Source organism: Rhipicephalus sanguineus, chromosome 1 (assembly GCF_013339695.2).
Source record: "Rhipicephalus sanguineus isolate Rsan-2018 chromosome 1, BIME_Rsan_1.4, whole genome shotgun sequence".
In the NCBI taxonomy this organism is placed as follows: Eukaryota; Metazoa; Arthropoda; class Arachnida; order Ixodida; family Ixodidae; genus Rhipicephalus; species Rhipicephalus sanguineus.
The window spans coordinates 263,848,886-263,873,412 of record NC_051176.1 but is presented as its reverse complement, the minus strand read 5'-3'; the positions used below and the strand labels follow the sequence as shown (position 1 = coordinate 263,873,412).

Genomic DNA, 24,527 nt, shown 5'->3' with positions numbered 1-24,527 from the left:
CTTCACGTTGTAATGATCATCAGCAGTAGTACAATACTCTCAGTAGTAAGTTGCGCCTAACTAATGCACAAGACCGCTGTCGTCTGCGTGTGTTGAACAGGTAGATATTTGTGCACATTTGTTCTTCGGGTTGTCGCATTGGATTACGCGTTGATTTCAGAAATATCGCTTTGAAAGGTCGATTTTAGTAATCACTTCAACGAAGTTTGCGCTTTATATTGTACTCAAAAAATCGTTTTCTGTTTCCTTCGTGCTTATTCTGGAGCAGGAGAGCGACAACTTGTGGTGGGACGCATTTGCAACAGAGTTCTTCGAGGACGATGCCACCTTGACGCTCACATTCTGCTTGGAGGATGGGCCAAAGCGTTACAGTGAGTAAATTAATGTTTTGCAGCTAAAATGAGCCATTAGTACTGTGAACTTTGATAGTCGAAGTGCGTTATCACCATTATTCGTAAGCGGCGAGAGTCGTCATAGATACCTTTCGTGCAAATGCGTTTCTTGTTTTCCTTCTCTGTGGCGATGACAAGGAATGTGATGATTGGATGACGATATATTTGCCTAGGATAACGCTTATTTCTTCTCTCAGAAATTTTCGTGCCCTTTGCAACTCAAATTCACTCATGATTTCTGTATGTAGAATTGACTTAGATTTTGAATTTGAAAAGGGATAGGGCAGTTGATTTACACCTGTGTAGTGCGGTCATTTTCGATCACGATCGGGCTTGATCCTGTTTAAATTTCTCAATCACGATCGACGGTGAGCTCAGCTGCACGTTCGAACGATGCGACATTTGGTGCTCAAGTGGACCAGATGTCTTTAGTTGGTCTAAAGCACTCATATGACATGTGGAGTTTGCATGTAAAGCGTTTTGAAGTCCCATTTTTCAAAAAAATATTTCGATTCATTGCAAACGAACGATTATCGTCTGCTGATCGTCTGGAACACTCAAGAACTTCACGGGGTCGTGGCTGTAAAACGTCGATTTGCAAAATATGTGTAATTTTTCACATTATTTCAATTTTGTGGCATACTATTGCACATCAAAAGCCATTTTAGATGTTTTTTATGTTACTTTTCCGATTTTTAGCGCATTCTAGCACCCTCGGCTAGAGGGCGCTGGTGTCAGCCACATCGCCATGGAGATCTTCCTGATTGAGCCCGATCGCGATTTAAAGGTCGCGTGTCGCAGCTCTAGATCCAGATCGGGCCCAATCGCGATAGAAAGTGACCGTGTGACGCCGGTATTTGTAGGTTTATTTCAAATCCTTCAAAACTCGCTGCTGGTATTTGTAACTATATTCAAAACGTTACAATGTATAAAGTTAGCACCCGTTATTAGAGCTTTTCTGTTATCGTCATACGTCTTGCGTATCTCTCATTTATTCTTTAACGCTGCGCACCCAGTAATTTCAAATCACTAACAGCGTGTGCGTTTTCAACGTGACGTAACATTCTTCTCAGGAAAGTTATTCAAAGCAGACACTTGAATATTAGGTGTATAGTAAAGCATTTGATTTAGCTGTATTGTCTATGTAATGGTGCGTGCTCTTTGTATCGCATGAATTAAGCTGTTTGCCACTAGAAGCAGTGTGAGCACTGGAACAGTTTGAAGTGATTATATAAAAGAACAACTGCTTCATACGTGGCCATTTAAGAAGCATGTGAATTGAGGAACTGACTCGATTTCTTGCCGCTTTAAAATGTGTATTGTTTGTGCCATGCTTTGGTCTTGCAGCAAAATTTCAAGTGCCGTTTATCATTGTTTAATGCATACATTACATGCAAACATTCTGCCCCAGCTGCTTTGGATAGTTGGACTGCATGAAGGATTCAGAATGAAAATGCACAAGTAGCTTCCATGACTAAAAAATGTAATAATAGAACACAGGGAGTGCATTTGACTAGATGCAGATAGACACTTTTATTGCTTGTGTATTTGAGATTTGGTTTAATTCACCACATCAGTACATTAGCATACAACAGAATGTGCTTCTTATGGTGAGGATAACGGGAAAAGAGCTGCATATGTGCAGCTTGACTAGCCCTGTCACCCCCAAAGGCAGCAAGGGAAAAAAAATTCATTTCGGTACTAAACTATGATAATGCTGTAAATAACTTTATAGCATCACACATTACATTAAAATGTGGGGATCTCCTGAGGGAGCAAGACTTTGTGCAGTTACCAACTTTGTTAAAGTTTGTAATTAATGCACAGGTTGGTTGAAAGCTTGCCTTTTTGTTTAGGTCATTGCAGTTTTTCTTGAAAAGCTGTATTACAATCTCATCCTATCAATAATGTGTACTGTAATGAAAGTATGGGCTCTTCCTTGGGAACAGTGTTTGCAGGAGCAGTTGTGTATGCTGGCTGAGGTGGCCAATAGACTAGGTAACGCTTCCTTACCTCATTTAGATGCCTTCAGTCATATTGCATTAGTATCTTTGAGTGTAAGCCAATGTTAAGATTACTTAGTGGCAAATTTTGAGATTGAATATGAATTGAATATTAAAAATAATTTATTCTTATTCAAACTTTGGATAGCTGTACAAATTTTGTTAATCAGAATAGAGTTTTTTTTTAATTGCATAACATTTCTTACATGCTTGTGCGCAGTTGTTACTGATTGTTGATTTTTATTGTCACGTCACACTTTGCTGGTGTGTTATTTCAGAAATCTGTACATCCTCTATCAAATGCTGTCATATGAGTCGGATTTAAAAGAAAAAGTTGCTGTTCTTATTGCATGCCTGTTTTGACTAAAGTTTCCTACCCACCACAGCCATTGGACGGACCCTGATCCCACGCTACTTCCGGAGCATATTCGAAGGAGGCGTCACGGATCTTTACTTCAACCTGAAACACCCCAAAGAGTCATTTCACAACACCACTATCACACTGGACTGTGACCAGTGCACCATGGTAACACACCATGGGAAATCTCCTTATAGCAAGGTGAGTGTCCATGATAAATACAAATATAGAAGGGTAGTTAGGACAGTTGCGTGCCTTTTATGGCATAAGTACACACTGTTTGTATGTGGTAATCACGTTTCCGTAAGCATCATGTTCTCTGTTAAAACCAAATGAATCCAACAGACAGTTAGGTCAAGTAAAGCATAGGGGGACATTAATTGTTGTCTTTAACTGTAGTGTAGTAATTAGGATGTGAATTGGAATGAATTAAAGTTGATGTCAATTTACATCCTAATAACTACACTACTGTTAAAGGCAACAATTAATGACCTCTATGCTTTCCCTGACTTAATTGTCTCTTGGATTCATTTGTTTGTGTCTTAACAAAGAAACGAGCCCCTCGAAAAAAATTCCCCTTCTTATGTTCTCTGTTAAATGACCTTAACTAAGTACAGTGGATTAATCTAGTGTTTATATTGGCACGGCTGACTTCTTAGGAAACACTGTTTTTCACTTTTTTTAGATTTGTTTTGTATTCCTTGTTTGGTTCATGTGAATGTTACCAAGTTTCAAGACCCAGTAGAGCTACTACATGCAATGTACTATGGTAGGCACTGGTCGCACCATATGACATTTCAGGAGTTGCTATGGGGTCTTGCCCAAAAGCAGTGGTAGAGAACAGGAGCAATGCGAATGACTTGTGAATATCTACTCACAATTGCTAAGAAACTGGTTTTGCATGCAATTTTGGTGTCTTTAGCAGCATACAAGCACCACGTTGTCTGAGCCATGTGACATGACGCGAGTGCGTATAGTGCGATTCTAGGGCACAGAGTAGTCGCTCTAGCATGCACATAAGGGAAGCAGGCACTTTGCAAACCCTGTATTTATTAACAGTATTAAAGGTACCAGTTTAAAAGGGAGATGGAGACTACAAGGTATACCATGCTATCATATTGGTATAAGACAATATCACTTCAAAATGGCTGGCAGAAACTGTCTCAACACCACAGATGCATATACAAAGAGACGTATCTTTTATGAATTCATTTCTTCATACTTTTTTTCATCTGTTGTGCTGAGTGGCTGGTCCTTGTAATAGAGCAGAAAATGCAATTAGTCATGTTTAAAGCACGGCCCTAAGTCACATAAATAGCATGTTAAGGACCATCGTAACATAATTGAGAATAGTAGCTCAGCGCCCACTTAGAACCGTTTTCACTACTTGCATAGTAGCAGGCCCGTAGCACCTATTTTTATTATTTATTTAAAGCTTCGGTGGGGGGAAGGGGGGAAGCTAGCCCCCCCCCCCCTTCCCCCCCTCCCCACTGGCTACGGGCCAGCATAGTAGCCAGGTTATTATATTAAAGGTGGCAGAAGCATGGCTCCTGCATTACATGCCATGAAGGTTTCAAGTTGGGTGAAGGTTAGATGTTGATATGTAATTGTATAAAAAGATGGTAATTTGTCTTCAACTAGTCTTCAGTTCCAGGTTAAAGCTCAAAAACCTAGAAAACACAACTCCTGGTTGTGTTTTCCACTTTGTCAACGTTGTTTCCACCTTGAAGTGTAGAATGGTTGACTTTTGTCCTTTGAGATCTGTTTTATTCAAGTAAATTTTGGCTGCTCGTGAGGTGGAAGGAAAAGTGACTTAATTATTTGTATGATCTAATATTTTGTCCACTCTCCCACATCTACTGTATTGATAGAAAATGCTGTATACCTGTCATACTGACAAGAATATACTGAATATATTCATGTCATTGTAAATGTGGCTGGAATCCTCTAAGCCCCTAAAAGAGAATTTTGGTAGTGCTCTATCCAGCCAACTTGCCCAACGACATGTTCTCCTGCAATATGTTCCACAATTTTATCATGGCAAATTTTCACACTGCTTTTCCATATTCAGTTTCCATGTGCTTCGAGTTGTCGATTAATTTGTCATTGTGCTACCAATTACTAGCCTCCTGGTTAGCTAAATTGGTAGAGTGACCACCCTGGAAAGATTTTGTCCCATGTTTCAACACTGGACCAGGACGAATTTTTCATCAACGAAAAGGCTATTCTGACTCTGCAATCCTTATGGATTTCCTTGTAGCTTTGTGCTAGAAACACGTATGTGTAGCACCCCTGTTTCCTGTGTAAGCACTTATTGTTTGCTATGGGCCCAATGATCGGTATTAAGAGCCTGCAGTATACTTGCATGGCTAACTACATTGGCATAGGCGATGGGGCAGGCATTTGATGGTGTCTCTTTGAGATACAAAAATGCCCCCCCTGCAAGGTACCTTTGCAGAAATGGCGCAGGAAAGCTGACGTTCTGAGTGTGTGCAAGCCATTGAATCTCTGCTGGGCTAGCAGAAGGAGGAAGAACAAGGATGCACGAGTGGATAAAGGCTCACATGTTCATGCCCTTCTACAGCTGTCTAGAGTGCGTGACCAGTGAGCTTCCGAGAGACCCTTACCGCTGCCTGCCGGAGAGCGCTGCCTTCCATGCATTGAAAGCCTTACTGGGGGAGCTGTAGATGTATATGATGAAATTTGAGCGTGCAGGGTTCTTGAACATGCAGATACTTGCTAATACTAGTAGTACAAGTACTGAAGCTAAAACACTGTTGCAAGCCGTGTCACTACTGTTCATTGCTTCAGAGCAGGTGCCCCTTGGAAAAAAAAAAGGGAAACTGATACAGAAAGGCGCACAGCCTTTGCAAGCCTGAATGCTTTGCCTATTTGCGTAATAATGCTATGGCTCACATTCATTGGCAGTGAGGTGGAACTTTACTATAGAGGGACTGTTTTGCCTATGTAAGTTAATAATTGCGTCTCCTAATAGCAAACTTAGTGGGTGGGCAAGATGTGGGCATCACAATAAATTTGGTTATTAATCATTCTTATGTCCTTTTAAATTTTTTTTGCTGACAGCTACTGAGTATAATTAGAAATTATTGTTAAGTATAATTTTATTTTGATGGCCAGTTATTCATTAATGGCTGCAATGTACAGCTGCAATATCAGGTGAAAAACAGTAAAGGAAGTAGCCTCGAAGAAGTGTTTATTGTAGGGGTTTCCCCACATTGATACTTCTGACCCTCTGTCAATAGGGGAAACAAATGGCTGCTTTATATATATATATATATATATATATATATATATATATATATATATATATATATATATATATATATAAAATTATTTGCTAAAGCTACTACTTACTAGTGAGCTTATGAAAAAAAAAACTTGCACTTCTTCTCTGTCATGATATTCTTTGGATATACTTGGAGCACATTGCATTATAGAAACTTTTGTGTAGTTTCTTGTGCTGCTAGGTTTTTGTGTTGTAAGTAGGGGTGTGCGAATAGTAAAATTTCATCTCGAATCGAATTTGAATTGAATACTGCCGAATAGCGTCCAAATATACCGAATATCGAATCTAATATGAAACATTTTATTCAAAATTCAAAGAAAGAACAAAGAAATGAAATCTGCTCATGTTCTCGAGCACAGAACGCTGTGAGTGACTGCTACCGAAAGACTACAAATTGTCATGCAGAAACACAAGCTGCTCCACATGACCTGGCGTCAGGCTTTCTCGTCAAAATTTTACGGTGTTTCCTGCAGTTGAAAACATGCGCTCCTGGACATCAGTAGCAGGGATGGGAAGGTATCAAGGCAATTTTGGCAATGCCCGTATAAATTACAGCTCCATGCTCTTTCCAGTATTTCAAAGGATCATCCGTTCTTGGGATCAGGGGTTCATTGAATCATTTTTGAACCTCTTGACTATAAGGTCTGAGCTCAGTGTGCGGGGTATTTTTTGACGCTAGCAGTTCGACAGCCTCCCAGCCTGTTCCTTAGCTTTCTTTTCTGGAGCCATGACGTGCAGAAATGACACGATCTCCTTTAAAATAAATGTGAGCTCGCTTCTGAACCAGGATGTTGATGAAAGCTTTAACGCAAGGCCTACTGTAACGATGTTACTTTTAGCCACCCCCACCCTAACAAAGTTGCACCATTGGCCTTTGTAGCATTTTAGATATTCGTCCTGTCGAATTATTCGAAATGTCGAATACTAGCTATTCGAAAGTCAAATCGAATTAGTATTCGATTAGGTATTATTCGATTCGAATTCGAAACTCGAATATTTGCACACCCCTTGTTGTAAGGTACAGTGTTCCAGACTTAACATCCACATGGTGGCCTCCATGTGCTTTGTCTAGTCTGTAGCACTTGTACATACGACTGATGCATGGCTAGGTAATGAATAGAGGCCAGATTTTTAGGCGTTATAAAAGTGTCTTTTAGGCATCAAAAATAGTACGCGACCTGTATCTACGACAGGAAGGCAAAAAAAATGCTGTTGTTTATGATGATGAAGGCGCCAGCAGTTGAACATAGCCATGCAGTTGTCCTTTGTCCCGCGTGGTTCACGGGACATGGTCTCTCCGTTTATTCAGAGCATAGTGAGTCATGTGTCCACTGTCGAAATAACAAACTCTTAGTGTCTTTCTTTTCGGCATGATTGAGAAGGGAAAAGCAGGAGCAGATAGCCAGGTTGCTAGAAGGCCAGAAGGGAGGGATGCCTCCTATTGGCCGTGTCGAATCACATAGAGCCTATATCTCCCCTGGCGGTGAACACCTTAAATGTAAACTACAAACAAAACAAAAGCCACGTGCATGTCACATTTTTCTTTCTTCTTTTGCCCATCACTCCTTTCCCCTGGTGGCTCTGTGGTTTTGCAATGGCCAACCGCTGTGCCCATGTCAGCGCGGCGGCGTATGCTAGCCAGCACATGCCACTTCAGTGCAGCTAATGGTTGTTTTCCGGAAGTTGGTCGAACTGGAGGACTAGGCTGAATGCCACAGAGTTCCAAAGAGTCAGTGTTGCCCGGTAACATGAATAACAGCCTTAAGCTACGCCCGAAAGCGAAACTTGAGGCTAAATAATGTTCATGTAGGTGCCAATTCTGAAAATAGGCATTTATAGGCACTATAAAAATACTATAAAAGTCATTCTTACCTCTTATTCATGCTCATATATCAAAGTGGGGCAATAGGGGAGCAAGGAACAAAATAGGCATTTGCCTAAAATTTGGTCTCTAGTGATGAAACTGTTGCAGATGATTCAGTCATCTTGAATTGAATGAGTAGCAGTCTTCCGGGTAATAACTATTGATAACTGGTTTGTGTTCATTTAAGTGTTCAAATAGCAGTGTTTTTTGTGAAAATTACCTGTGCGAATTTCCATGAGAGAGGTCTTACTATAGGTTGCTTTCTAGTGGAAAACTGTCATGGCTTTCTTCATTGACTTTACAATCTGAAAAGCAGTCATTGATTAACCTATCAGGTATGCCGTAAACTTTATCGTCAGCTTTCCACAGTATGCTGGCCATTTCAAATGGTTCAGCTGTGTGTAACTGCTCTCGTGTCAGTTGTTACAAAGCTTTTATTTCCAAATTTTCTTCCCAGGTAAATGCAGGTGTTGCTGCTTCCCAAGTGCTTTAAAGTAATTTGTCATGTTGAACTTTTTTCATTGTTGTGTTTTGGCAGAGTGGTTTTGGTTTTTTTGTTTGTTTGTTTGCATGAATTAAGGGAGAAGTAGTGATATAACTAATTAGTAGTAAGGCATTTAACGTGTTTCGCATTTCTCAAAGGCAGCAGAGAGATAACCTGTACTCACACGACAAAGCAAATCGCAATCTGAGCTCGTGGATTGTTTATCACATGACCCGTTCCCTTAGCGCTTCTTCGGGCCATGTGAAGTGATTTGTGAAATGACAGAGGCTCAAATCGCACTTCATATCGTTGGCGAGAAACTCCAAAGTGCTCCTCTGTTGTGTGAATGCTAGCTGCAAAGCGATTCGAATCACGTTGCATGTCACATGACTTATTCATCCACTATCATATACGTCGTGTGAATACACCTCTGGGTGGGGTGATGAAATTGAGAAGTTCACAGGCATAAAATGGAATCTATTAGTGCAAAACAGGTTAAATTGAAGGTCACAGGGAGGTCTTTGTCCTGCACTGCACATAAAGCACAGTAGACTTGTGATAACTCAAACTTTCGGTAAATTCAAACAAATTTCAGATTTTTGGTTGGCACACTATGTTTTCAATGAATTCTAAGGCCGCCTGTAATTCCAACTGCTACATTGCATTAATTCGGTTAATTCATACTTTTTGCTTGTTCGTTCCTGAAAATATCTGCTGCCTTTGTCGCTTCTGGATGAATATTTTACTAAAGCTGGTTGCCTGGTTACTGGTCTAAATTGGTTTGGCCACATCAGAGTGGCCAAACCACTCACGCCAACAATTGCATATTGATTGAGGAAGAAAAAAATTGAGACTGTCTGGACTTGATCTGTCGAGTGTGGAACACTTAAGTCACTTAACACGGCAGTTTTCTTTGGTCCCCTCCTTCCCACTTTACGAATAATCTCTCGATATCAATGTCCCCAGGTTGGCAGCCAATAGTAATAATAATATCTGGGGTTTTACGTGCCAAAGCTACAATATGATTAGTATAAGGCACGCTGTAGTAGATGGCTTGAGAAATTTCGACTAACCGGAGTTTGTTAATGTGCACCTAAATCTAAGTACATGGGCCTCTAGCATTTTGCCTCCATCGAAAGGCAACTGCCGTGGCTAGGATCGAACCCGCGACTTTCACATCAGCACCTGAGCACATTTGGCAGGTATGTATACCTGAATGGTTCATTACAACACAACTTGTAATGTTGCCCCGAGTTGTATTTATGAGAACTTCTGATTTTCAATGAAATCCTGGTGTCCCCTCAAGTTTAAATTATCGAGAGCCTACTGTAGTCTGATGATGATGGTCAATTTACTGCGTGGATGTATCATCAGGTACTGTGCAATTTTGATAAAAAGATCCTTGTTTCCAGTGTATGTAAAAACTTGAGCATGCATTTTCTTCTTCAGTTTCCTTGTCATTGTGTTAGCTACCATTTTATTTCGTCATGCATAGGTGATTTTCATGTTCGCAGACAATCTATGGCCTCAAATATATTGTGGATGACCTGGATAGGCTGTGTTGGCCTTCACTTTTCGGCCTCAGGATTTGCCTTTACAGATTTGTCGCTTGTGGTGGTTGTGGTTAAAAATAATCTGGTGTAGTGTCCGAACACTTGAGCACACTTAAGCAGTGATGTTACTACCATGTGCACTTGGCGTCAGAAGTTTGGAATGGAGACTACTAGGTCTGAAAAAGCCTTGAATTTTCCACCAATTTGTGACTGTGTTCAGTCTGACTGCACAGTGCATGTTGTTAGCACATTTTAGAACAGGCCTGAAATCTAAATTCAAGGCAACCTGCCGAAGCAGCGGGAATATTCAGCTTTTTCTTTTGTCTCGTGCTCCCTAAACTTAGTATGACACTGACTGTGCATCATACACCAGCCCACACTATGTGAATTCAAGTGTTCTAATTTTCCATGGCACATGTGAGCACAGCTCTGACCAAGTTGTTCTCATTATTGCCTTTAGTTTTAGAAGAGTGTTGTTGTATTTGCTTCATTGTGCATCACGTATGTAGTACGGCTTGACCAATATATTTATACTTTTAACCTTTGTTTTTCTCTCAGTACAGTTGGCCCAGCTGCTGCACCAGAAAAGCTGAAATTTGCTCTTATAAAGTGAAATCACAGTAATTCAGAATCTCTTAGTTCAATTTCAACTTGAATACTTAGTCTAACTAGAGTCATGTATATTTGAAGTCATGGAACTGTGCAGCTTTTTTCTGGCCAACAAGAGCCGAGGGCTATTACTTTACCAGCCACGATAACTTGTACCATAGTAATTGAGCTTCTGAGCTTAGTATAAGTTAGAGCCGTAGTGCTCACATCGCCTCTTTGTGGAACTGGTATAAAGTGCTGTTTGAGCAGCATTTTAGCATACTGCCACTGCATGCTATGCTTTAGTGAACAAGCATATTAATATTGGTGACACTGTAAAGGTTCAGTTAGGTCGTTAGGATGTTTGGCATTACTGGTGTTAAATGCTGATAGGGGCACAAACCCACAGTGTTGTTCGAGTCAAGCAGAAAAAAGTGTTGTACTGAGGTGTCACTGGTGCCTGCTCTAAACTGAAAGTAAATGCCTGCTTGTTAGTGAAATCATATCAGACTCCACCTATGAATAGCTCTCTGTAAATGCGTCAAATTGATACGTTATTTCAAGGCACTTGATATTCTATTGCAGCAAAAGTAATGTCGTAATGCATTACTTTATGTGTGTTATAGTAATTCTAATTCCATTGTAATTAAATATCTATTTATTCTGAAGTCATTCATGCCTTGTTTTTACATAAATAGAATCAAATCTCAGGAGGATTGATTGTTGGGCGAGTTGGTAATTCATGATGAATGCAAATAGTGCAAAAAACGTAAGACTAGACGAAGAAGGCTACAGCACAAGGGCATACTAACAACTGAACTTTTATTAGAAAGACTAAAATATATAGGAAGCCCAAACCACATGTTCACCACAAACACAACCTAAAACCTTAGATGTGCGCATCCAGGTATGTTATCTCTGCCTTATTTAAAGCAAGGGAAGGCTTTGCCACACAGTCATCTCCAGCTTTCAAAATGAAAAAAGCCTCAACGAGCTTACGTGCCGTTTGGTCCCTATGACGTGCGAGCACCTTCGCATCAGACAAGCGAGGAGTACACCTACACTCACGGCAGTGCAGGGCCAAATTAGACGACTGCTGCTCATTCGAAGATCAACGGTGATCCTGCAGGCGCGCATTCAGACAGCGGCCTGTTTGTCCTATATAGTATTTACCGCACGTGAAAGGCACCTGATATACAACTCCCTTGCCACAAGCCGAAGGGCTGTCCCTGTGTTTCACCTTGCACTCATGCCATTTCTGCACACTCCCATCCACCTTCGTTTCAACAGCGGCGCATACTCTACCAGTCTTACGTTTTTTTTTTTTTTGCACTATTTGCATTCATCAAATCTCTGGCTAGAAATGTAGTGCAAATTCGTTTTCAGTTATGTCAATTTTGAGAAAAGAAAAATTATACTTCAGATGTGGCTCGCAGGAAGTGGCACATCGAACATGGTAGTGCATTCAGCAAAGTAATCGTATATGAGAGGTTCATTTCATTCAAAGCTCAATGTATCTTGCTCTCTCTTAGCCCCTAGTCGTTACAAATGGCAAAACAAGTGGTGTACACAATTGTGTACATAGCGTGTCAAAGGGTTTAAAAGACTGAAGAGCACACCCAGTTTAAAATTGAGTTTCCTTGGTTAATCTGTTAAAATTTTTTAAATGAAAACAATCAGTTGCTTGTAATTTGAGTGTAAACTTATATTGGGAAGTTTACACAGTATTTCTAGGTAGTTACTTGCCCTAGTTACTCGCATAATTTGCCGACTTCCTTCTTATTCTAGAGCCTTGAAAATAGGAGGGCACCAATTATTTAAAAATTTTGCAAACATGACCTCAATAATGTCGTGGTATGCACAATGTTGTATTTGCTTGATTCCAATAGAAAAATTTATTGACCAGAAGTGGAAGGAAGTGACAAGGGGCAGTAAACGGACACAACAATAATCCCGGATCCCAGAACGCTGCTCACTGCAGTAAAACCTTGTTATTATATACTGTCTGGCAACACGGCATAACTATGCACTAACTGCCAAGACGTTTCCTTCCTTTTTACCAAGGTGTAGGGAAAAAAGAAAGAAAAATTCTCAGCACTAGTGTGCAATAGCGTACAGTGGCAATGCCAAGGAGCATTTCGAAACTGTGACATCAAACATGGTGGCAGAGTAAATGATTCGTTCAGCTTTTCCTGATGCTTGTATGTGTTGTTTTAAAGCGATTTGCTAGTGTGTGAACGCCAGCACCCCGTCATTAAAATGCGGTGCCTGCTGCTGCATGGATCTAATCGTACCTCTAACTGTTTATGTGCAGAACATTGCCTACTAAACTAAGCTCATGCCGCTGCCGCCGCGGTGATTAATGTTCTAAACATCTGTGTATGCTGGGGGAGTATCTGTGCAGTTAAGTATTTGTTGTAGCCATGCATCTCCTGACCCATACATGGTTGCAGCACATATCTTGTTAGTCTGATGCAGTGACAGCGGCCTACTCATGTCTTCAAGGGATGTGCACTTGAAGCAGTCCTACCCAAGTAGCTGACCGAGAACAAAAGTACGGTGCATTTGGGTTGTTGCCCATGAAAAGTTTGCAGGATGCCTAGGATGGCATGCACATACAGACTTCCAAGCAAATGGTTTAAGATGCTTATCGCAATAGAGTTGTCTGTGATAAGTTATACTGCCCTGTTTGTCACATTTGTATTTCGAAAGGTTACTTATGTAGCCGTTGTAATGAATTCAGAATCATTGGTCCACCGGTCTCTCTGCACATACTGGAAAATATGGAAAATATTTTGCGGCACATTGCAGCCACACTGCGAGTTGAGGGGGCACAGTTAACCTGACGAAAAGAGATCGTGATGTGCACTATGAAGATTCCAGCTCGGTTGGAGATAGGTCACAACTACATTTCAACGATTTCTGCTTTTTAAAGATGTGCACAGTAGTGTTATCTTACTATGATGATTCCCCTGTAGGAAGCTTCTTCCTGAATTTTTCTTTAATGTGGTTTGTCACTTGTAATATTTTTTGTAACAGTGCAGAAGTTTATAGCTAATGTCTTGCTTCAGGAATTTGTGTTAGTATGCCAAAGCCTGTATTTTGCAGAAGTGTGCTGATGAAGATTCTTCTTATCCATAGTCCATGGGCATATAAATTGAAAACATTATGCACATTCTTTGCCATTTCAAAATACCACTGCTGCAAAACTGTCCGATTTGTACATTTATCTCCCATAAGCAGAGTTAAGATTGCCAAGACACCATTACAAGTTCCACGCATTAAAGATAAAATATGAACTTGCCAATTGCTGGTGTGCTTACAATTAAATCTCGTTACTAAACAGAGCTATTGAAGGACATTCTAAGGCAACTGATGATGTGGGCAAAGCCAAGGGGATTTTATGGATCCAACTGCTTTATCTGCATTGTCATACCTTCAATATGTCTCATCAAGGCTGAACCACATTCCTCAGCACTTACTTTCTCAGAGGAATGTGCAGAGTTTATATGCTGTCACAGCAGTGCTGCTAGTATGCTAGCGTGCAAGGTTGCCTTCATGCAAAATATGTTGTCACCCTGTGAAAGATAGGACAGTTAACACATAATATACCAGACTGAATGTGTGTTCTTTGAGCTGTGCTTTTTTGTTCAAACCATCCTGAATTATTGGTGTGTAAGGGGCTTAATACCACTGTTTAATGCTGTTTGCATATCTTTTGTGTATAGGGCCTACTGCATCGATTGAAAAAGTCTCTTGCCTGATATTCACATGTCCAAATATTGTTATTGCCTAGCATTGCAAGAAGTCTAGCATCAAATGGGAATAAGTGTGCATGCGAGTTTTATTATAAAGCTAACAGTGATACATATGCTTCCTTTGGCTCTTGGCTTCTGCCACACGTTGCTAAAAATAATTTATTTGCCTGCCATTATGTACTGGCTGCAATGGTGCTCTACGGCTGTGCATGAAGTAGCATTTTCGATTCTTAGTCATTGGTGCTGCATTAGTATTGGGTTGAAATACCAAATTATCTTTGTGGTGAAATTAGGTTCTATTTTAGAACGTAAGACAGTCCAAACTGACCCTTAGCCCTCCACTGGCCAGACACTGTTCTGGAATTCCAGCTGGATTATCTCATTATATGAGACATATGTATGGCCAAACCTTCGTCACATATATCGATATCATGCAGTTCATCTGTGTCTACTTTCATTAGGCCAGTTGCATGACATACATAAGGGCAAAGCTAGTTTACTGCCTGTGAGCATGTGCTCATGCCTGTTCAGTATTTTCTGTATTGTGTGAGCAAGGAGGGAGTTTCAGTAGTATGACCTGTTGCTCAGGTGGGGGTCAGGTTGAGAAGAGTGCTCTGACTGAGGATATGGGAGAGGAGGCCTACCCTTAATTGATTGGGTTGCCATGGAGAGCTGGCTGTATTGATCCCGTTGCCATGGCAACAGCTCCACGTGTTTTGGCTTCTCAGTTCTCTCTCCCTCTTCTCCTCCTTGGTATTGATTAAAGGGCGGGCCTTTTCAGTCTGTTTCCCGCCCCTTTGGAGGAAGCAGAGGGGACTAAAACTTTGTCAAAGTATTTGCATACAGTTTGGCCAAAGTTGACCGGGATTTGCTGCACTGCAGCAGAGAGAGGGTGATAGGGAGGAAAGTCCCAAGGTTCTAGAAATGAGGGATTCGTCGGAGTATTGCTGGATAAAGTTTCTTTGGTGGTGGCCCCCCCTTTTTCCCTTGTAGTTGCTGGAAAAACCATTACTTGACTTATGAATTTTGTTTTAAAGTTTATTGCATGTTCCTTCCTTTTTTTATTTTAGGGGCTTGGTGGGCAGTACCCAACAGATCCCCTAAAGGAGCAACTTGCCAAAGACAATGCTGTCATTGTAAGTGATGCCATGAAGTACATGCTTATAATGATTCAGTGCTTTTACAGAGGTTTGCTGTTGACACATGTGTTCTAATGCTGCATTGGGAAAAAGTATTATCTTACATTTTTTATCACTTCAATCATAAACTTGTGTTAGAGGAATAATCTGCTTTGGCACATTTGTTTTAGGTTATGGCAATTGCTATAGATTGTACACCTCTCACCGTGGTTCTAAGAAAGAGATAAGACTAATTTGATCTCCTGCACAGCCTGAGTTGCACGAGCAGTCTTGCACAAGCAATCTGTTGCTTAAGGGGTGATTCGGTTCACTTTTCAACTCTTTCAGTGAGCTGTAAAGTAGTTCAGTTATCTCTTAACAACATGTATGACCTGTGTGCTTGCTGTTTTGCTACAAGAAGCTGCACTATGTCCCTGGTTTAGTCTTTTTATTCAAGTCAAACTACCCACTATCTTCTGGTGTTGTTGAGACTGTTCTTCAAATCGTCTATTCTGGCTATGCCTTTCATGCAGGTTTGCACAGAGGGCCGCCTCATCCTTGAATTCACTTTTGATGATCTGATGCGCATCAAGTCTTGGCACTTTGCAACACGCACACATAGAGAGCTGGTTCCGCGAAGTCTAATTGCCATCCAGGTGAGATATGCGGTACGTTGCTCAAACTTTTTATTCTAAACATATATGTAGTATAGCACCCCAGAGATACAGCATATTTCAATAACAGTGTGTTAAAAGACTTTTTGGGAGGCATGTAACTTTATTTGCCTTCCTGGACATGCAGTAATAGTGTTTGTGCAAAATAATTCTACAGAAATATGGAGAGTTTTAGTTTCTCCGTAAGCTTCTTGTGCCGTACGGATTACCAGGTTGCCAGAGTTGTAAACGGCAGTAGCAAAATGTAGTAGCAACATGTTACCGCATTTTATCCAACGACACTGTGGTTGAAAAAAAATTTTGGCGTCGTCAGTGTTCTTGTTGATGGGAAACCGTAGAAGTACTGCAAGTTAACAGTTATTTCACTACTAATGCATTGTAACGGTAGTTAAGTACAACATATTAGGCACTGCCATATTAGCCTATCGTACATGTTACGATTGACTGTGATCATAGTGCTCTCATGTTGGGAACTCAAAGTACAGACAACTTAATGGCCAGGTCACAAGCATCAATCAATCAGCCATTTCTGCACTGTGCACAAATACTTTGCCAGTGGGACATGTTCCTTCTGTGTCACAAGACATAATTATCATTGTGGAAGTAATCTTAACCCTTTCAGACGCCGCCTATGAAGAACTGTCTGTAAATGTGTCAAATAAATACGTTATTTCTAGGCACTCGATAGTCTATGCAACAGAAATAATTTCATAACATGCTAATTTATGTGTGTTATAGTAACTAATCCTAATAAAGCTGTAATTAAATGTCTGTTATCCTGAAGTCATTGATGCTCTGTTTTGGCATAAATAGAATGAAATCTCAGGCATAGTACAATATAGTGCAAGTTCATTTTTGGTTATGTCCATTTTTAGCAAAGAAGAAAATGTACTTTTCACATGACTTGCAGGAAGCAGCACATCAAGTGTGGTAGTGCCTTGCACTGTTTCGACTTTTCATTGTCAGTGAATCTTTGCATTTGTTTTATGTTTCCTTCATGCTGCTTTGGCAGGAGGGTATCGGTGACAGTTGGGTGCTGTTCTCAGATTCGTCCTTTGTTGTATTCTTATAAGAGAGGGTGTATTAGCCAAGCATGAGCTGTAGAGTTGATGATCCATGAGGGAAGCAACACACACTCCAGTACTGCCTCCGTGGTTGCAAATGTAAAATTTCACTTAGTAGAGGATGCTTTGAGAATTTACATAAGGTGGCTTAACCGAAATTGAGATAAGTTTCATTGATAAGTTTAATTAAGGATGGTTTCAGAGTTTGGGCCTCAGCTGTGTACTCACATGGCTTACATATATAACAGTGATTTCTAAGTTACCGTACCTGGTGAAGCTCACCAGCCATCTTGTAGCTCTGAGGAAAGGCCTAGGCTCCTGATGCCTCCGCCATTGAGTCATCTATCTGTAGGTTCCTAATAAATGTCTTGATTGAATAGTCGAGTCATTTGTCGACTGCACGTGATGTAGACAAAAATTTAGAGGCGTGCATTTCACATAACAATCTACTTCCTCTAAACATTAAAGTGACTTGGTGCCATCTGTGGTCAGTTTCAAGTTGGCTGTTGTGCATTTGAATGCACATATGCATTTTTTTAAACTTCCAACAGCTCAGCGCCTAGCAGTGCACATTCTTTGTTGTACACGAAAAGCAAGAGGCTCACAAAGTGATATCACTGACTATTTCACTCCTCCACCTGATCTCAACAGTGGCTGAAACTTTCATGTGGCAACTTAAAGCTTTTTGATAAAGCACAATTCTTCCTTGGTTTTCGGTGGCTGAAGGGGGACGGGAGGTTGAATGAGGCGAGGATAAGACATTATTTCTCCAGCATTGAGCCATGTTAATTTGCCGTATACATTCGTGCCTTCATTCTTTGAAACTTTTATTATCACAATGTCTGTTGTTTTCTCTAAGAGTTTTAGCAAATGTAATTTCCTTAAAGGGACAGTAAAGGAAATTAAAAATTTATGTCAGAGTGAAACTTCAATGTTTGAGTACATCTAAAACGTCAATACAGTAAAAGCTCGTTAATTCGACTCTCGTTAATTCGGAAAATCTGTTAATTCGGACACGTCATCTGGTCCCTGTAAATATACGCATCACTCTATGAGACTGAGCGCTCGTTATTTCGGACAGAATTGACCGCAAATCGGATAATTCGGCGACTTTCGGGCTGCTGGCAAGGCTCGAAAACGAAAAAAGAACAACTCGGAACAGAAGTGAAGCTCAAACGCAGCATCGCCATGTACATCAATTGTCGACTTGGCTTGACTTGAGACTGGTTGAACGCCTTTTCTTCGCGTGTGTTCTTGGCGGTGCCATTTCATTGCTTTGTTCCCATTGGTGTGCTGCATCGTTGAACGTCGTTTTATCGAGGAACGATTCAGTACGGCTCCTTTAGCTTGATTGTTGCTGGTGCTTTTGTGCTGACTTTTCGTGTGAACGCACTCTCCGCCGATGGCAACGCCGGCGAAGCGGCCCAAGTACGAGGCGAAGGACTTCACCACCAAAGTAGAAATTTTGCGTGCCCTGAAAAATGGGCTCTGCCGACAAGAAGGTGCTCTTGTGCCATGACGTCGGCAAACAATACGACTTGAGTCTCCTGAGCGCAGTTAGCATTCTTGCGTATGTGTGGCAGAATACGCCTGCGCACGCCATTGCCAACTGTTTCAGGCACAGTGGCTTTGTTGTACCCGACTCCAGCGATGCCGAAGTGTCGCCGGACGATGGTGCCGACGATAGGCAGGATTTCGGAAGTGTTATGCCTGATGCAGTGACACTAGAGGATTATATCGGCATTGATGATGGCGTTGCCACTGCCGGCTGTCTGACTGATGAGCAAATTGTCAAGGAAGTGATGCATGGCAACGAATCCAAGAACGAAGAGCCTGAAGAGGAGCAGCCATACCATGAGCCACACGGGCCCCCTCGCACTGTGAAGGAAGTCGCGGAGGCCCTCGTCGTCCTTAAAGAATTTTGTTTTAGCACTGCAGACAGCATGCGAGCTGCTGAGCACCTTGAAGGGCTCAGATGTGTCCGCGCGAATTTCTGCTCGAAAACAGACACGCATCCGCGATTACTTTGTAAAGTAAAGGTATGTTAAAAAAACTCTTGCATTTATTGTATTTCGACCATTCGATAATTCAAACATTCGGTTAATTCGGACATTTTTCCCGGTCCCTAGAAATCCGAATTAACGAGCTTTTACTGTATTATCAATAGCAGTGCTCTAGTAATTGAGAAATTAAGGTAAATGCTGGACACTATATACGTCACCAGTGGGACGTTTTGGAATGAGCCCGATGACGTCAAGAGTCCCAAGTACAAATTATCACTAGTATTTAAGCTACTTATGATAAAAAAAGAACATTTTGAGCATTGCAAGACGTAATAAATTGCTGCTTGTGCGTTTGTTTGATTCATGGAAAAAAGAACTTGACGCTACAGTGGAGAACTGCGCGAGTTGTGCAAAAGTTCCGTTTTTGCAGGGCTGCACTCCGCTTGCGCGGTCGCGTCTCAGCGGTAGTTTTGTTATTGCGTACTGCTGCGTGTGCCTTGCACGCTTATTTAAGTCGCTCTGACGGAAAGTTTGACAAAATACCGTGTCCATGTGATGTTGTGTAATGTGCCCTTCAGAGCAGAAACCACAGCTTTGGCTGTTGGGCAGTAGAGGCGGGCAACGTTGGGCAAGGCAAATGTTACGTCAGGAGGCCTTTTCAGGTGTGCAATTTGAAGTGCGTTAACGCTGTGCGGACCTCTGAAACATGAATTTCATTCAAAATAAGCATTTCCTTGGTACAAAACCAGCATTTCCTTGGTACAAAACCAGCACTACAAGGTTTCTGGAATGCTATTTCAACAATCAATGTCCACTCAATATTTGCCTTTAGTGTCCCTTTAACACAGCCATTGGAATGACTATTGTATTTCAAATTCATGCATTGTTCATTCTTATTTAGATGGTTTTGCATCTGCATTACTTTGCATGTTTCGTGGTTTCTTATGTCTTTCAGGCTCAACAGCAAGACCCAGGCATGTTAGAACAACTGTCCAAAAACATCACAAGACAAGGCCTGACAAATTCCACGCTGAATTATTTGAGGGTATGTAGAACTGCCTTGATTGGTGTAATGCGAAAGGAAACAATTGTTGTCCATTCGCTTGTAGCATGAAGCTACAAGCTACAGGGAAATTCACATGCATTTCTTAGCAAGAAAGCTTCCCCCTTGTCAAAAAATTTATACTGGTCTGGAATTTGGATCCCAGGTCAATGCCTATGCATGGCTTTTGCTCTGCCATCTGAGCTAGCCCAGAGGACGGCACGTTGAAGCCTCCTGGTATTCATGTATTCCAAATTGCTACTACTGTATTACAGTTAACTGCTGAGAACCCTCATGCAATATTTTACAATTATAGCATAGTGAACCCAATAACAAACAACACTTACCCAGTATTCATTGTGCAGTGTTAAGGATGAGACTTTTACCTTGTGGGGTCTCGAAAGAGCCACTCTCAGAGCAAACGGACACAGTACACGCCATTCTAAAACGAACACGTGGACATTTATTAACATTTTGCAATGACGAGCTCACCAGCCATATCTAATAAATAACTAGTTAGATGCCAAATGACCCAATATAGTGCCAATACAACACTGAGAACATTGCACACACAAACATCATAACACATGTACCGCAAATGCGGCTTCGCTGACGTTCGACTCGCCACGGGGGCCCGTGAGAACAATCCGTAGAATCACCCCCACGGACCTTCCACAAGACGACCACCGACAAGCGCTGCCAAACCCCAAAAGAGAGAAGGAGTACTCATCCTCACGCGCCCGCGTAACCTGTCTCCCGGCAAGTGGCACCACCTCGGGAGCACAGTACCACCTCTCTCGGCGGCAACTAACTACGCTAACTACCACTCACGGGCGCCATGAGGTGAAAACGGCTTTACAGGGGATGATAGCACCCCCACAACTCACACAGAGCATGTTGTGAACCTGAGCTGTTGCTCATTTTAAAAGAAAAACGAAAGTGTTAGCCATTTTGATACCCTTAGTGGCTATGGTGTTGCACAGCTAAGCATGAAGGCTTAGCTGTGCAAGCCTTCATGCTTGGGACCAGTTCCAGGCTTCGGCAGCTGCATTTCAGCGAATGTGAAATGTAAACAGTCTTTTGTGTTTGTGTTCAGGTGCACGTTTAAAGAATTACACTATGGCATGTCTCATAATTGTACGTTGCTCTTGGCATGTAAAACCACAGAATCTTAACTAAAGATACTGAGCTACGAATAGCATCAACACAAAATTACCAGCAAGTATAGCCATTCAGATTCTAATAACGTGGAACTCGCTGTGAAATCACATTTATAACATAATAGACAGTGGTGTTTAGGAACTCCATGTTTAAAATTGCTTTCCGACAATGAAGTAAGGATCTGTGTAGCGACTTTTATGCTACATTTGCCAAGACATAAGATGGAATTCCTTATTGATTGAAAACTTGTTTAGAACAAGTACTATTGACACATTGAACCATTCATAGGAGATGTTGGTCAGCTGCAACACATACTAATATGCTTTGTGTTTCTAGTATATTTAAATTTCCTTTTGTGTTCACGCACTGCAGCATTTGTTACATTATTAAAGATAAAGCAAAATGTCCATCCATGATTTTAATCTTAGTTGAAGGTGTGGGACCCTTTGAGCATGTTTGTCCTGACAGTCTGGCATCGCTGTGCAGCTTTGCGTCATCCTGGAGCCAATGCAGGAGCTGATGTCACGGCACAAGGCCTATGCACTAAGTCCCCGAGACTGCCTCAAGACAACACTGTTTCAGAAGTGGCAACGAATGGTTGCGCCACCAGGTAAGCAATGCTGTAGACTCTTTCAGTAGAATAGTTGTGTTTGCACTTGCACTTGAATTCCCTTTCCTTATGTGCTTAGACTCATGCTCAGGACACAGTTTTTTGGTGATTTTTCTTTTAATTCTACCGAAGTTTTTGTTAAGCTTTTTCTTTGTGTCTATTTTGTATTCAGCCTGTTAAGTTTTCTCATAGCATTCTTCAACTAGTTTTCTCATTTGTTTTCGTTCAGTTGGAAGGATTCGCTTAAAGAGCAGTGGCTCAGGCTAGTGCATTTAAGCTCAAGGTGTTGTTCTGGTGGGAAACATGCCCACTGCCATTGCTGAGATATGATGGAGATGCTTTTTGAGTCATTTGAAGAGTGCCTAAATGCTGAAGTGGCGAAGGAAATAATCAATTTGTTAATGAACTTGATTGGTTGACTCTGCCAGGTGTCGCACACCGCGGAGCACCTAATGACCTAAAATCAGCTCAAGATATAGGTATGTGGTTTCACACTGTGGGTCAATCTTTCGATCGTTTGTTTCTCTCAGAAGCAAGCAAATTTCTACCTGGGCTACTAACAGCATGACGTTGAACACTAGGCATCGGGTTACACTGGCATTGCTTTGGATCGTGTTTTCAGATGTACAGGAATAGGCACATTCACCTTCATGGGTAGTTTTCCACGTAGAAAGCAGGACTCAAAATTTTGGGAGGATGTTGTCTTTGTTACACTGTTAAATCTGGAAACTTGTGCAAAAGCTGTGCATAGCAGATTTAACCGTAAGCATAAGTTACACTGGTTTATGTTTTCTACAATTACAGGATCAGTTATTGAACTCTGTTTTATGTACGTAGTTAGCAGTTAAGCTACACATTGTTAGTCGTTTTGTAATGAAATAGGGGAAAAATGATTGTAAACTTAAGACGATGAGGATTTTATTGAAACAAGCAATATTTGCAGCTGCTTACTTAATGCTCCACACAGGGATGTGTAGCTCTCGAAGCTACCTTTTTTCCTCTTTACATCCGTATGAAGTGTCAATCAATGGCAGAGTTAACGAAACATTTAAGTGATGCCAGCAGAAGATGCCCTGTGCTCAGCTCTTGAATCCTTCCTCTTTGGTGATGGCACATATAGTTTTTTTTTCTTCTGTTTGTCTTCTCTTTTTTTTTTCCCCCCATTCTGGTTTTGCTTATTTCAAGCTGTCTGTCCTCTTTTTGTTTGGCTTCTGCTTTTATTTTCTATGAGTTGTACTTTTACACGACACTGCGTATTAATGCAAATGCATGCCATTACTGGTTTGCATGCGTTAGCTGAAGGGCTTGTGCATGACAACCGTTGCACCTTTCTAGTATTGTGCATTGTGGCACTGTGTGGAATAACAGCACAGTATACATGATATGCTAACAGCTTGTTAAGGTCTTTGTTACAAGTGAGCATGCGATGGTTAGTTGCTTCTTGTGTCCCGGTTTTGGGCTGCTTTGCATGTCTTGTGCTCTTATCTCTGCTGTCTTCCATCAAAACTTTTGACAAAAATTTGGTGGCTGTCTGATCTCGCCTTTCTTTTTGAAATCAGAAACCCAACGGCCTCCAAGCAAACGCCGGAAGAGGAAATCATCTGCAGCCAATAACGCCGGTGGTGCAGGCAATGCTGGTTCTGGTGGCAAGAAAAAGAATATGTCGCCTGGACCTCCAAACTTTTCGCTTGCATCACAGGTGAGCGGTGCAATAGAAATGGGGAGAAACCTTGTAGCTTAGGCCCGTATTCTGAAACGCTCCTTACCTCAGACCATTTCCTTACCTTACGTGAGGAGCCCTTCATGCCTCCTTATCTTAAGGAGCTCCTTGAGGGAGCCAGCGTATTCTGAGAGCTTCCTTCAACCTTCCTTTCTTAAGGGCCGCCTCAGTAAGGTAAGGCGCGTGTTTCACAAGTCTGGGATCGAGAGTACGTGTGAAATACGGACTAAACGTCCGTTTTCAAGCAACAATAAGGAATATTTTGTAGTCATAACGAAACGTGTACACTGCTTTACGTGTGAACTACTGACTAAACGTCCGTTTTCAAGCAAGAATAAAGGAATATTTTTTGTGCATAAGGATGAATAATAATGTACACTGCTTTTTCGTGATATGGGTTCACAGCCTTTCCCGTTTACTTAAATTTCGCCTGTTGCAGCAGACAAAAACAGTATGATCGAGTAACTTTGGAGCTCATTACGTTCATTGATGCATTTCAACGGCCTGTTATGTGGGAGCGAGTAATAAAGATCGTTTAAAGAGTTGAAGACGTGGGTGAGATTGATTTTCATAACCGACTAGGATTAAACTTGTGAAATCTCCTCACTTTGGTGCAAATTTGACTCGAATGTACTTATGTCCAAGTAAATTATTATGTTTACATTCAATACAAGGGCGCGTCTATCGGGTCGCGCATCGCGCCTTCGTGGATTTACCTTTCTTTTTTTTTTTTTGCTAAACGAGAAAATCTTACAGCAGCGGTTCCCAGGAACCCAAGTCCTGAAAGTATTCAGATATATGTGCACGACTTATTAGTAGTCTTATTAC

General features: G+C 41.3%; 1 protein-coding gene across 1 annotated transcript in view; it reads left to right on the top strand.

Annotated features, from left to right (window-relative positions):
* The window catches only part of LOC119382712 (LIM domain-binding protein 2), a 213,115-nt gene extending 189,395 nt beyond the window's left edge, over positions 1 to 23,720 (top strand). The window contains exons 6-13 of the mRNA XM_037650549.2: positions 269 to 371; positions 2,782 to 2,954; positions 15,378 to 15,443; positions 15,959 to 16,081; positions 20,122 to 20,211; positions 21,856 to 21,979; positions 22,408 to 22,458; positions 23,539 to 23,720. Of these exons, the coding sequence (XP_037506477.1) occupies positions 269 to 371; positions 2,782 to 2,954; positions 15,378 to 15,443; positions 15,959 to 16,081; positions 20,122 to 20,211; positions 21,856 to 21,979; positions 22,408 to 22,458; positions 23,539 to 23,720 (912 nt within the window). The remainder of the gene's footprint in view (positions 1 to 268; positions 372 to 2,781; positions 2,955 to 15,377; positions 15,444 to 15,958; positions 16,082 to 20,121; positions 20,212 to 21,855; positions 21,980 to 22,407; positions 22,459 to 23,538) is intronic.
* The last annotated feature ends 807 nt before the right edge of the window (positions 23,721 to 24,527 follow it).